The 15,157-nt window shown below is 40.8% G+C and overlaps 1 protein-coding gene across 1 annotated transcript in view; it reads left to right on the forward strand.

The window, feature by feature from the left end:
• The window catches only part of SMAD3 (SMAD family member 3), a 120,576-nt gene that overhangs the window by 83,521 nt on the left and 21,898 nt on the right, over positions 1 to 15,157 (forward strand). The window contains exons 5-8 of the mRNA XM_006132066.4: positions 1,496 to 1,546; positions 9,483 to 9,695; positions 11,219 to 11,356; positions 14,730 to 14,874. Coding sequence (XP_006132128.3) covers positions 1,496 to 1,546; positions 9,483 to 9,695; positions 11,219 to 11,356; positions 14,730 to 14,874 — 547 coding nt within the window. The remainder of the gene's footprint in view (positions 1 to 1,495; positions 1,547 to 9,482; positions 9,696 to 11,218; positions 11,357 to 14,729; positions 14,875 to 15,157) is intronic.

Consider the following 15,157-nt stretch of genomic DNA (forward strand, 5'->3'; position numbering starts at 1 on the left):
TGAAGTTGTCAAAGTAGTTACCTTTGTATGTAACTGCCCTGCTGTCACATATAGTCCTAGTAATGGCACATGCAAATAAAGCACACATGCCTGCGTGCACAGTTTTGAAAAACTGCATCTTTGGTAAATGAAGACAAGAAACGGTGTAAAGATGCTTAGCAATGTCACTTTGTGTCATAGTAATAGTATTTATGAGCCTGCATAAATAAAAATAATTGGCTATTTAGGAAACAAGAAGTCTTGCTTTCCCTAATCACAGAATGAAGTTCAACTGGGGCACGGGATCTTTAAGTATTCCAAGATTGTTACATATTACAAGAGAGTAGTTATCAGTGGTTCATAGTTATGCTGGAAGTGGGGACAATGAGTGGGGTCCCATAGGGATCAGTTCCGGATCTGGTTCTGTTTAATGACTTCATCAGTGATGTAGATAATGGCACAGAGAGGACGTTTATGCAGTTTGTGGATGATACGAAGCTGGGAGGTATTGAAAGTGATTTTGAGGATAGTTAGGGTTGTAATTCAAATGATTTGGACAAACTGGAGTAATGGTCTGAAGTAAATAGGATGAAATTCAATAGGGATAAATGCAAAGTTACTCCACTTAGGAAGGAACAATTAAGTGCACACATATAAAATGGGAAATGACTGCCTAGGAAGGAGTACTGTGGAAAGGGATCTGGGGATCATAGTGGACCACTAGCTAAATACGCGTCAACAGTATAACACTGTTACGTGCCGGGGAAAAGAAAAAAAAAAGGAACAAACCTCACTGAGCTATATTAGCAGGAATGTTTAAAAGTAAGACACAATAAATAATTCTTCCATGTTGAATAGACCTCAATTGTGTCCTGTTTTGGGCATCAAATATCAGGAAAAAGGGGGACAAATTGGAAAGTCCAGAGAAAAGCAACAAAAGTGGTTACATCTCTAGAAAACATGGCCTATGAGGGAAGATTTGAAAAAAAAAATGGGTTTGTTTAGTTTGGAAAAGAGAAGACTGAGAGGGGACATAACAATTTTCAAGTTATAAAGAGGTGGGAGATAAAATATTCTTCTTAACCTCTGAGCCTAGGACAAGAAGCAATGGGCTTAAATTCTATCAGGGGAGTTTTAGATTGGACATTCTGAAAAACTTGCTAATTGTCAAGCTTGTTAGGCAAAGGAATAAATTGCCTAGGGAGGTTGTGGAATCTCCATCTTTGGAGATATTTAAGAGCAGGTTGGACAAACACCTTTCAGGGATGGTCTAGATAATACCTAGTCCTGCCATGAGTGCAGGGGACTGGACTAGATGGACCTTCCAGTCTTATGATTCCATTTCTTATATGTTCATTAGCAGCTAACACAGTATTCCCAAGCCAAAAAACAAAAAGTACCCTTGGTTTGATCTTTTGAACCAAAATCCTCTGTCAGCATTGATATTTCTGCATTACTGTTTTTTTCTATGCAGTTAATCCAGGTTAATCATCATCATTATCACCTTGATTTTCAGGTTCTCCAAATTTATCTCCAAATCCTATGTCTCCTGCACATAATAATCTGGGTAAGTATGTTGTCTTCAGAACTATGTGTAATTAATAATGATAGGCATACTGAGGACCTCTTAATGATGATATTATTGCGTGGTGTGCCATTATTTAAAGCTTCTCTGTGCAAATTTCCATTCATTATGGCAACAGTGATTCATGGTAGCTCTAAGTTTAATATAGAGAACTGAGCTTACAACATAGGGTTGGATATAAAACAAGAGCCAGTGTGACAGACTCTCTCCTCCCTCCAAAAAACCCCCCAACAAAAACAAAGTGAAAAAAAACAAAGTCAAAGAGTGGTGAGGTGGTCATATAGGTTTGCCAGAATATCTTATGCTGCTTTTATGTTAATAAATGTGTTTTTAAATTTAATTATCTTCTAGAAAGCAACTATATAATTTTAGTTGCTTATTATCTAAGGTGTTTATCTGACCACTGTTATTGTATATCTGAGGGTGCCTCAAGATCTTTATTTGTGTGTATATTTGCAACACGGTTGCTAGGCAGTACAGTGTGACTATTACTGTTATACAGATGGGGAATTGGGGCATGGAGAGGCTAAATGACTCACACAGGAAGTCTGGTGGAGCAGGGAACTGAACCCAGAACCCAGACTATCACCCTCCTTCTAAGATCTGTTTATTGGGATAGCTGAGTAGGGGATGAGATTGTTAATGGCATGTTGGCTGATGGAGTTTTGTAGAGCACAAGAGCAAAGGGTGGAAAGAAGGAAAGAATAGTAGGCAAAAAAGTGAATATCGTGGTGAAGCGCCTACAAGGTGAGAGACAGTTTACAGGGAGGCCCAGAGCCAAGTGCTCCCCCCCACCTTGCCCAGGGCCTAGCAAAGTCTGTCACCAGCCCTGAGTGTATTTCTGAACTTGCATTATCTCTTCAATGTGTATCTGATTGTGCTCTTTATTTTCATGTAGACTGACCAAGGAGTCAGATCTAACTGTATTGCTGGGCTCACCCCATTTGACTCTAATCAGTCACCCTCATTAAGAAAACCACAAAAAATTTTGCAACCCTTTGTACTGTAGGATCCATTCTCATGTTACTTAAGACATTAGATACAGACTAATTATGCTTCCGATTATGCTTTAAGATGCCGTAACCACAAAGTTTTTATATGTTTACAGTCTTTGCACAGGATACCCTGACACCACTCCAGAATTTCAGCATTGGCTGGCTTTTGGATGTCTTGGGCTAATCAACATTTTTAGAAATGGGTTGGGGGGGGGGGGAGTGTGTGTGTGTGTGTGTGTGTGTGTGTGTGTCTGTGGCACTAACATTTTTTTTGGCTTAATTGTCAGTGCCTAAGAGAGAGACATCTGGCAGAAGGTTGTGGGGTTTTTTTTATTGCGTCCTTTATGCTCAGGCATACTGCTTGTGACTATTTGGAATTTAAAACATTTCTTATTAATATTTAAAAAATGATGACAAAAACCCAGTCTGGATTGCTTTTTGTTGCTGCAGTTAGCAACCACCTCACCTAAATGAGTAAGGAATCCCTAGGAATCAGGTTTCAGTGCCTGTTTTTTCCCAACAAAGGCAATAGTTGTTAAAACTTGCTACTTTAACATGTGCGGGTCCAGAGTCTGTCGGTAGGATGTCTGATGTGGTGTCTGTTGGCAAAGCATAAATAAGGGAAGCCAAAGCATGTTAACCATCAGTAATCCGTTTGTAGTCCCTGAAGCTGGAGTCAGAAACTTGAAATCAAATGAAAAGGATATAGCTAGGATTTACAACATGAACCTTTGTTCTTTGACAAGTTTTTAGGTTGTACAAGTTTCCAAAAAATTATTTTTTAGAATTTATGCTGATGTGTTGAGTTGTGAGAAATTTTAAAATAAGTGGAACATCATGTTGTTAATCAAATGTGTCCTATGTCAGTAGTGATGGAAGATTTATTCCATCTACACACTGGTGGTGGTAGTAATATTAGGTAGATCAGAGGTTTCCAAACTGAGAAGAGGGGTACAAGGAAGGGTAGGTGGAATTTGGGTTATGAAGGACTGTGGCAGTGAGAGAAAGATAAGACTTTCCCCAGCTCGAGAGCTGCAGCTAGTGAGGAGAGGCAGCCCCCCTTCCCATCCTCAGCTCTGGCTGCTGTGTTAGAGGAGAGAGCCCTACTGATCTTAAAATATGAATTGTGTGCTTTGATTTGTAGTACAAAAAAGTGTTAATTATTATTAAGGTACAAACAACATTTGAAAAAATCATTAAGTGGTCCGCCAAGACCCTCAGCAATTATCAAATGGTCTGTGGGGGGGGAAAAATTGAGAACCACTGAGGTAAATGATGATAGGAGTTTGGTATACAGGAAAGCCAATGTCCTCTTCCACAGTGTTGGCTCTACAAGAGGCTTTATGCAGACACTAAGTGAAATAACCACATACCATATGGTCAAATCAGTTAGTAATATAGGCCTCAGCTGGTTTCTGTGGTGAAATGCTGCTACCCAAGAAAAAGAAGAGGGGTATTCCCAAGCCCTTCTGAAAGCACGGTGGTTACAGAATGTAGTGATAATGAAGAGTGTGTGTTGGCGGTCACTCTTGCTTTCTGTGTCTTGCTTTAAGGATGAAATTCAAGATGTGGCAACCAGAACTGGTACATATAAATTAAGATTCAGAACATCTGACCCATACCATGTCATCTGAGAATCCAGTAATGGTATTGCCTTGCAGAAGAATAATAATTAATGTAAATGCCAGGATTTGAAGTAAGAGGCCTTTAATATCTCACCTACCCCAGACCAGTGCATACCTTCCTAGCCAGCATCTTTGTAATGTGATGTAATGTAATTCTTTATATCATTAGATTAATTAGAACATCACAGAAAAACGTTGATTTCAATACAGTTCTCCCTGTAGGTAGCTTCTAAATTAATAGAGTCAGTAATTAAAAAATGAGAAACATGGTGTCTCAACTAAATATTCCATTTTCAGTTACTAGATTTTCAGGGGCTTTTCTCTCCCCCTCCCCATTTTTCCCTGAAAAATTGGGAATAGTTAACATTTGTGGATTGTGATTTTTTTTTAAACTGTTTTTCAAGTGAAACATTGAAGGAAAAAAATGGAGAAGTGTTGGTTTTTTTTTTTAACCTTTTCATACCTTTGAGAAAGTTAAAAAAAAAAAATCTCTGAAAATTTTAGTTTTTCAAAAGCTAAATAAAAATGTAATTTTGAAATTATACAAACTTTTTTGTTTCAAGTGATTTCAATATTTACTGTGGAAAAGTAAAATTTTTGGACCAAAAGTTTCAAGTGACCATTTTTCTCACAAAGTTTTGAGTGGGGAAAAATGTTGGATTTATGATAAGCTCTGTGTATCATAAACATAAATTCTGGCTGCTCTGATCATACAGTAAACCTGCTATTTCTTGCTTGATGTATGAATTTTCAGAAAGGAGCCCCCAGACCCATTCTATCTTTCTGTACAAAGTACTTCACCACATGTTCATGAATACAATCTGAGCTAGGTCACTGAATTCATCTGACTGTGTGAATGCTAGGAATAGCATGAAATGGTATGTTGTATCAGTTTGCTTTATATTTTTACTTAGATTGATGTAAAGAATCTGCAGCTGAGCTATCAGTAACACTATACTGTTAGAAATCTAGCTCGGAGATTTTGTCTCTCATCCCAGTCCTCAGGGGATAATTTATTGACCTCACAATTTGGCATAATAGGGATCTTTTCGTGAGAGGGACTCAGGACAGGAAAAAGCCAGCAGCTTGTGTATCAGAGATGAAATGGGAGTGGCAGTGCTGTGTGTGGAAGACTGAAAAAGAGTTTACCTGCTTACTATGACTTCTTTCTTTAGCTGTTACTATAATCCCTATTGGCATTATCTGGCTCTAGCAATACTACAGGTCCTTATTTTCATGAGCATTAAATCTGTACAAATCACAATGATATGTTCCGACCACTTCCAACACAAGAGGCAACTTTTCACTCTTTCCACGGTGGCTTAAAACGTAGCATAAGCCTTATACCACAATCATAGGGGAGGCAGCATCATTAAATATTCAGCTGCATTTCTTAGAGATTAGTGCATGTCCAACAAGATTCATGAGTGGTGAGCTTGCTGGTTTCTGTCTTTCCTCAAGTTGCAAATTAAGCAGGAAGTGAAATTTCCATGTGTACTTCAGTGGGGACCCGCAGTCTACTTGAGTCACAATCAGACGGAGGTTGTTGCTGAAGGAAAGTACCACAAAACTATATACCAGGGTGGGGAACCTTTTTTAGGTCAGGGGTAGCTGACCCACAGAAAAATCAATCAGGTGGGGGGGGGAAGCGGGGGCTGGAGTGGCAGTGAGGGCTCCCCAGTACCGGGCGGGGGAAAGGAGCTCTGAGCCCCAGGGGCCAGATCCAGGCAAGCTAGGGACCAAATCTGGCCCCTAGGTCTGAGGTTCCCCACCCCTGCTAAATACAGTACCACAGGTTGTGATACTTATAGAAACCAAGGACAGCATCAACTCTGAAAATACCCTTTGCAGGGCAAAAACCTTTTCTTTTTTTTCCCCTTTTATAAAACTGAATAGAGTTTCACTTAGAAACACTTGCTCTTGGGTAAAAGCAAGCATGAATATATTTTTTTTAAGCAAATGAGCATGATTTAATTTACCTTAATTAGCATTGCTGTTTTGCTCTACATTTGTCATAATGGTTGCAACGCACACAGATAGGTGCCGCAGTCCAAAACTTAATGACAGTTGTAGAAATGTGATTGACACGTGGCAATCTCAGCATGGCAGTTAAATGTGTAACATAGCAAAACTGGCAGAGATGGAAAAGGAACAGCATGTAGTGTACTTGATGGCGACTTGTGCGTTTGTACAATGGCATGTCAGTGTATGAGGGGAAATGTTGAAAAAATGATTTAAGGTGCCTCTTTAAATTTGAAAAAACCCAAGTTATGCTCACAAAAATATTACAGAATAACTACCTCCTCACGTGAGGCCAGGACCTTCATAAATAAATAAATACTCCATTTATGGAATTCTTTCTGTTAATCTATGCTCAGAGCATTACTCTGTGGTTTCTTTTGCAGGCAGGGATAGACCATGTAGGAGAGCAGAAGTGTCAGTCTTCACGTGGGAAGTAGTTTTGTTTTAATGTATTCTGAAAGGAGTAGAGGTTGTTTTAATTCAATCTGAAAGGAATAGAGTTTGCCCCTCAATAGAAGAAGATAAAAATTGGCTTGCACCCTTCAAAAATTTTTGGATTTTGATGGGATGTGCTGGGGACAAAGGACTTTTACAGAGAGATCCTTTGCCTTCACATTGCTGCTTGGATTCCTGGTATTTTGCAGCTCTTGGACAACACGTCTCATAAGGAACCTGCAGTAGGAACCAGATTGGTGCCCCGAGAACACTCTTTCCCCTCAAAAATTGTGGAGATAATTTATTACAGGCCATCTGCAGTAACTTGTGCTAGCTATTTGGGGCTTCAGGAAGAATGATCGTCAAGGAGGGGCTTCTGTGGATGTGGGAACAGAGAATGACAGTCAGTAGAGTAATAATAGCTATCTCTTACCTAGTGCTTTTCATCCAGATATCTCAACGTGCTTTGCAAAAGAGGTCAGCATCATCCCCATTTTACAGATGGGGAAAGTGAGGCACAGAGTGGGGTAGGTGACTTGCCCCAGGTCACCTCGCCGGCCAGTGGCAATGCTGACACTCAAACCATAGTCCTGGTCTGTTACTCTGGTCTGTTAACAGGAGAAATACTACTGAGTGGTGGGATACACGTGAAAATGTTCAGGGAGGTAAGGGCACTATTTACACAATAAACAGTGAAAGAATGCTGCATCTGTACTGATACTTACTCCCTTTTAGAGGTGTATAAAATAGGGCACAGTCCTGCCTCCACTGTAATCAGTAGGAATTTTGCCATTGACTTCAGTGGAGGCAGGAGCAGTTCCACAGGGTGCTGCTAGTGGCGCGTGTGTGTGTTCGTGTTCGTTCGTTCGGTTTGTGAGGTACATGGCCAGCTATACTCACCTCTGTGCCCAGGGTACTCACACTTGTTAACATAACTGCCTTTCTGCTTCAGATAAATGCAAAGATCGTTTGGGCTGCACTAGTGTGAAGGCTGCATTTTGGGGTCTAGTTGAGTGGGGACTTGAACACAGGGCATAGCTGGAAAGCAGCTTCATTTTCTCTAATTGGCTAAACTTTCCAGCGCTAATGTGTATTCTTGAAAGCTGAGATGCTGGCAACAGAAGTTTATGTAACGTGAGACTGAACCTATTTTCTTGGGGTGCTCTTTGCAAGGAGAAAAGTTGGGCCTGCCTTTTATTGTCAGATCTGGTCTCTAAGGCCGTGTCCAGACTCAGGGGTTTTTCGGGAAAAGTAGCCTTTTCCCGAAAAAACTTCCCCTGCGTCCAGACTCAAGCCGCGTTCTTTCGAAATTATTTCAAAAGAACGCGGCTTTTCTTTCGATGGCGGTAAACCTCATTTCACGAGGAAGAACGCCTTCTTTCGAAAGCTCCTCTTTCGAAAGAAGGCGTTCTTCAATGTAAAGAGGCTGTCTTCGAAAGAGAGCATCCAGACTGCTGGGTGCTCTCTTTCGAAAAAGCGGATTTCTCTTTCGAAAGATCCGCCTGCAGTCTAGACGCGATCTTTCGAAAGAGGCTCTTTCGAAAGATGCTTTCGAAAGAGCCTCTTTCGAAAGAAGCCTGCAGTCTAGACATAGCCTAAGGGTATTTCTCCACAGCAGCGTTATTTCAGAATAACTGACGTTATTTCAAAATAGCGAAGAGCACGTCTACACTACAGGCTTTTAATTCGAAATAATGCTGAGTTGGAGGATTTTTTTTACTCTGACTCATGGTAACTCTCCTTTCACAATAAGTAATGGAAGTCAAAGGAAGAGTGTTCTTCCTTTGACTTCCTACTATGTTGACAGCACCAAAAAGCCAAATTACACCATTTCACCTTAAGATACGCAATTGACGTAGCTGAAGTTGCGTAGCTTAATTCGACTTTAGCCCTGCTGTGTAGACGTACCCTAAATGTGCTGGATTACTGAAGAAAGACCATAGGGAGGAACCTGGCAGTGGGAGGGGGGAATAGTACTTTCTGTTGCTCTCTGTTAAATCTTCTCCCCAACCAAGCAGCAGCATTCATGTATTTTGAAGATATTCTCACTTGTTTACAGTGGGGATGAGGAGATTCAGTTACTATACTGAAATTGACTTGAGCAGGAGTAGAAAATTTCAATTTCTTTACTTTTACAATCATACCGCTCTAGTACTGTCTTCTTCGGAATGACTCAGTGCAGCAAGGGGTGGGGGGGGGCAACAAATTTCATTTGGGAGGGACCACAGACTGAATCCACAAAACTTAAACCGAAGCCTTGTTGTTCATTTAAGGAAAGTAGATTTCTCTTTTACAACTTTACAGATAAAAGAATGACGAGAAATAAGTATTCCTAATGACCTTGTCATGAATCTTACATACATTTGGTGTAAATTAGAAGTGTCTCCACTGAAGGCCACTGAAGGTAATGGAGCTAGCCATGTTTAAAACTAGGGCCAGTGAGCTAAACAGTTGGACCATTGGTGTAACTCCAAGAAAGTCGATAGTTGTCCCAACTCAGAGTTACATCCATGTTACTGAGAGCAGAATTTAGCCCATTGATTTTAGGTACGTTTATTTATTTATTTATTTATTTTTAAATAGCACAGTTATCTGAAATTAATGGTGTGGTTCATAGTTTATGTGAATCCAGTTTCATAAGCCGTAAAGATGAAGGCAGGTAAGTGGTAATGGCACTTTGGTGTTGATGTAGCTTTCCTGTTGCAACCCATTAAAATCCATCAAGTAATCAAAGCTTGGTTTGTTAAATAAACACAGGCAGTATTTAGCTGAATAACATTCTTAAATGTTTCATTTTCTTCAAAGGGGTCTCTGATTTCTTTCCCATTTTATTTTGTGCAGATCTGCAGCCTGTTACCTACTGCGAGCCAGCTTTCTGGTGCTCTATATCCTACTATGAACTCAACCAGCGAGTAGGAGAGACGTTTCATGCTTCACAGCCTTCTATGACTGTGGATGGCTTCACTGATCCTTCTAACTCAGAACGCTTCTGTCTTGGCTTATTGTCTAATGTGAACAGAAATGCAGCAGTGGAGCTCACAAGACGACACATTGGTAATGCCCGGGTTTTTTTGTTGTTGTTGCCATCAGTTGAGTGGGAGTGGAAGGTGTAGAAGGATACCGAGTGCAAAAGATTAGATCAGCCATCTGTGTAGCTTGATCAGTTTTAGTTAAGTATCTTCATTATTTTAACTTATTAAAATTCCCTAATAGAAAAGTAAAACTAAGGTTACAATGGTAAAATAAAAAGATAGTTAGAATAAGATTAGTTATATGTAATACAATTTGAATTGCATCCCTCTGTAAGAAACTTTTTTTTATAAGTTTTATGAGTTATCTCTTGTGTTTTTTAAAAACGAATAGTCCTTGTGTTTGTACTCTTTCTAGCATCTTCTCTCATGAATAGAAAGCAGTGGCTTGATCCAAATCCCTATAGAATTAATGGAAAGACCACCCCTCTCATTGATTCAGTGGGCTGTATCTAGATTTGTATAAGATCATTCATCACTTACATGTGTTTTAAACCAGTATGACTCCATTTCTTTCAGTGGAGCTATTCCTGATATGCACCATGGAATCAGGTCCTGACAGAACGACATGTTAAATAACAAGTTAGGGCCCAATTTTGTCTGTGTTTAAATTAGTGTAAAAATTAGTGGCGTTGTCCCAGATTTACACCGGTGTAAGTGAGGGCAGTATTAGGCAATTCTTATGTGACTCAATGGTACAAGTTTGTTTCCCTGCCTTCTGCCAAAATACCAAACCGTCTTCCCGCAGATTTGTTCTTCTTTGTCTCATTCTTTGGGGCAGACCAGTGCCTCCTTCACTTAGCCAGTGTTTAATTTTTTCATTACTGAAATGGTTCCTGATGTGAGAAATGTCAGGAATCTCAACTTAACCCTAGATTCAGCAGGTTCCATGTGCTTAAAGCAAGACAGAATGCAAGGTGCAAAGTTTCACACTAGCAGTGTAAGAGCACAGCAGAGGGATACATGAAACTTAGGACTTTTGAACCCAATTTGTATTTATTACATTCATTTATGTATTTCCCATGGGAATTTATATATTAAGCATTTTCTATAAGGAAAGTGAATGTGATCTCAGGCTAAATGCAACAGTTGAGAAGCATTACATAAATCAGTTTAAAATGGTTCCATACATCTGTGGGGACTTAGGAGGAGGTTGAAAATCATATGTTGAACTGATGGAAAGTTTATAGACTCTCGGAGTGGCTAAGGAGAGTACTTCTCAAAGTGGCGGATTTGTGAAGTGCTTGTTTCAAACAGTAATGTGGCTGGAGAATGGGCTTCTGGGTTCATAAATTGCTCTTCCATTTCACTCATCTCCCTCAGCTTGAAGTCCTCAAGAAGTTTGTTCCCGCCATCCATTGAAAAAAGAATTACAATTTGTATTTTCCAGCATGACTGACCTTGTTTGATTCCTCTCTTTCTGATTCAGAATAAACCAGATTTCTAAAAACTCTTCTTCCAAGAGTTTGAGGTTTTCAAGATGAATATTTTCTACATGCTTCATTGCAGACTACTGACTAAACTGAAACACTGCCATGTGTTTTCTAGGAAGAGGAGTAAGGCTGTACTACATTGGAGGAGAGGTTTTTGCTGAGTGCCTTAGTGACAGTGCCATTTTTGTCCAGTCTCCTAATTGTAACCAACGCTATGGCTGGCACCCTGCAACTGTTTGCAAGATTCCACCAGGTAACCAATCATGGGCAGATTCACTCAGCTGTATGCATTACTCTACATAGTATTTACATGTGAAGAATGGGAGGGCTGCATACAGAAGTTGAGCTATTGAACTAAGGGTACGTCTATACTGCGTGGCTATTTCGGGATACTAGAGGTATCCCAAAATAGCTACTCTGCTTCTACATAAGCCACCTGTTATTTTAAAATATTTTTTTAAATAACTGGTGCACTATTTTGCCATTCTGGTAAACCTTGTGGCATGAGGGATAAGGAATGGATTGAAATAGCGTGTTATTTCGAAATTTGGTGCTATGTAGACACACCAAATTTCTAAATAAGCTATTTCAAAATAGATTTGAAATAAGATATGCAATTTGCGTAGCACCAATTGCATCTCTCTTTTTCAAGTTTAGTGTGCTGTGTAGACACACTCTTAATGAACCGGATTTGATTAATGCTGTTTTTTCAGTAATCAGACATCTAAACCCTATTTTATTCCAGCTCTACCACTTCATGGAGTAGTGAAGGAGTAGTGCTCCTTGGTAGCATGAAGGAGAATGTTACTGTTATGAGTGTTTGTACTGGATAGCCAGCCGTCACTAAAGTCCCAATTCATAAAGGTATACGTTCAGGGACCTTTCAGTAGATTCTGATTCATGTAAGCAAGAACACATTCTGGCTCCTAGTCTGTGTAGAGCCCTGCATGGATACTAATGTATACTCACGGATAGGAAGATCTATGGATATACATCGGTATCTACAGGGCTCTCCTGGCAACTGCAATGGCAAAAGAAGCAGACCATAGAGCTGCTGCTCCCAGGAGTCAACGCCCCATATCAGCATCTCCTCTGTCATGGCTGCACTGCCTCCAGTCCTACCCTCCTCTCTTCACACAGCAGTATGTATCTCCTGTCCAGGAGTGTGCCAAAGAACCTTGTGTCCTGGCTGCTGGTGGGACAGCTGCACCGGAGGAGCTACCGGCTTGGGATGCTGGCTCCTGAGAGTGACAGCTCCGCATTCTGCTCCTCTTGCCACTGTGGTTCCTGGGAGAGCCTTGTGGTTATGCGGATGCAGATTTCTATGTGTATCTGCAGGCAAACATTTGTGCCTGCGCAGGGCTCGATGGATGAATTTTGCAAACTATTTGTACTATACAAATAAGTAATACAACAATGGTGGTAAATGTTCATTTGTAAACCTTTTGCTACATGAATGTATGAAGAAAATCCTTTTAATTTAGATTAGTTATAGAAATGTAGCCATGTTAGTCTGGTGTAGCTGAAACAAAAAGCAGGACTATGTAGCACTTTAAAGACTAACAAGATGGTTTATTAGATGCTCATCACCTAATAAACGTGGAACAAGGTTTACCAACCAATTCGATTTAGGGGCTTTATTCCGGAATCTCGTTTCACTGCCGCACGTAGACGCGGTCAGTTACTTAGGGCTAGTCAATGTCTAAAATGGCGACTGGCCGGAAACATGCAAATCAAGCGCAGGATATTTAAATCCCAGGCTTGATTTGCAATTCCGGTCGCTCTCAATAGCCTCCCTAGATTGATCTAGGGGGCTAGTGTAGACGTACCCTTCCTGATCTAGGGATGTTGGCAATCATGTAGTTGATAGAAATTCTTTTGACTACACTATTAGTTTGTAAGGGAGGAAGCCTCTTGGAGCTACCTCCCTGCTGCGGCTCTAAAGTAGTAAGAGGCAGGCAGACGGGCAGGCAGCCCGGCTCCTACTGAATTTAAACTGCAGAGCCATAGTGGGGGTACTTCCCAGATCCGCCATGAGCTGGGATTGAGCTGGGTTTGCTCATTCCCAGCTCGTGCTGAGTCCAGCAGCCCCTGTCTGCTGGGGGTTCTAGTGGTGAGCTGGGGACCCCGTGGACAGGGGCTGCTGCTGGAGCAGCCTCTGCCAGCAGCCAGTCCTGACCATCACAAACAGAGGCTGCCCTGGCAGTAGCCCCTTTCTGTGGTGGCCTGGGCGGGCTGCTGGCAGAGGCTGCTGCTAAAGCAGCCCCTATTCGTGGCCAGCCCCAGCCACCGTGAACAGAGGCTGCCCCGGCAGCAGCCCTTGTCTGCAGAGGCTGGGTTTGGCCACAAGCAGGAATTGCTCTGTGGGATGCAGAGCAGCCTCTGCAGCGAGCCTGAGCCTACCATAGGCAGAGTCTGCTTTGTGGCAGCCTCCCCTGCTCCCCCCCATGCTGCTGCCTCTAATAGAGGCAGTGTGGGGGAGGCATGCGACACCACAGAGATGGTGCTGGGGGGAGCCGAACATAAGCTTCCATACACTTCTCAGGAAGATTTGATCTAGCATGACCTGCTCCTTGATTTTTCTCAATGGAAAACTTAGACTCAGCCAATGAGTAGCCAGGTTCTATGACCCCTATATGTGGACATGCTCCTAGCAAAAATGGTTTGATCCCCAAACAGAAGACAGTATCAGTTATGGTCAGGCTCACAAAGCATGCACAAATGTGTTTGTTTTTGGTTTGTTTTAAACCACTTAATCTTCATCTTGATTCAAGCTGTTACTTTTCAAATGAATCCTACTTACATGCCAAATTTGTAAGTTCAGGTATTTAAGTTTTCTGGGTTAAAAAAACAAGTGTGGCAATAATTTGTATACTGGGGAAATTTGATTATCTGAATGGATTCTTCTTTAGGTTTCAGCTGGGACTAAGCATGCAAAATTTCAATTTGAAAGGGAAAATCTTCAGATTGGTATGAAGAAGTGAAAAGAGGGTTATAACTGAAGCAGTTAGTCATTCTTAACTCTAGTACTTATTACCAACCTATATAGTATAGGCCTGACATCTGGCTTTTGACAGCAAGAGCTATTTTTGCAACTGGCTGTACATAGAGGATGGTGTGATGACTTCTGCTAATGGATATTATTTAAATTCAGCTTCATTTTTTTGTTTTTGTTTTTAGCTTGTATGTTTCTATTAATTCCTTCATTACTCTTGAGCAAAATTAGCAGATATTAAGATTAAGATTGTAGTCAGTGTTTGCACTGTAATACTGCAGAGATGAATGTGCTGACTGTAGTGCACCTTCTTTAGCCTTTGGAGGTAAAAGGAAGTGCCGTGTGGTGATACAGTCCATTTCAGTCCACAGAAACATGCTTAGGGGGCACTAGAGTTCAGCATTGTGGCCCATAACTTGACATTTCCTTTTAGAGTTTGAATAGTGGGGTGTTGCATTTATAACTTAACTTAATTTCTTTTTAGAAGCTCTATTTATGCAAACTGTCTGTAATGTAATATAGTTTGGGGCTAGGGAAAGTAGAGTTAAGTGGTTTCTTTCCTTAGGCAGAAAAATGGGATTTCTTAATTTAGTCACACTAATACCATGTTGTCATATTCTTTCTCTGACAGGGTGTAACTTGAAGATTTTTAACAACCAGGAATTTGCAGCCCTCTTGGCTCAGTCTGTGAATCAGGGTTTCGAGGCTGTGTATCAGCTGACCAGAATGTGTACAATCCGAATGAGCTTTGTCAAGGGCTGGGGAGCTGAATACAGGTCAGATCTTTTGTCTTCAACTTTCAGTAGACTGCACATTTGTGCTTATCACCAATCATGCATACTACAGTCCTTGATTCTGGGAGTCCAGTGCTCAACAAGGCATTTCTGTGCAGTTTATAGAGTGGGAGAGTAAGCCAGCCAGTAGTTTATTAAAACAGATAGAATGCATTTTTCAGGGATGTGTTTTTCAACTGTTTTAATTATTTTTCCATATCTGGAGAAATGAGCAGAAAAAGCAGATCAATCCTATACAATATAAGCTGCACCATTCCTCACTAGT

Source organism: Pelodiscus sinensis, chromosome 14 (genome assembly GCF_052426305.1).
Source record: "Pelodiscus sinensis isolate ZL-2025 chromosome 14, ASM5242630v1, whole genome shotgun sequence".
Taxonomy (NCBI): Eukaryota; Metazoa; Chordata; order Testudines; family Trionychidae; genus Pelodiscus; species Pelodiscus sinensis.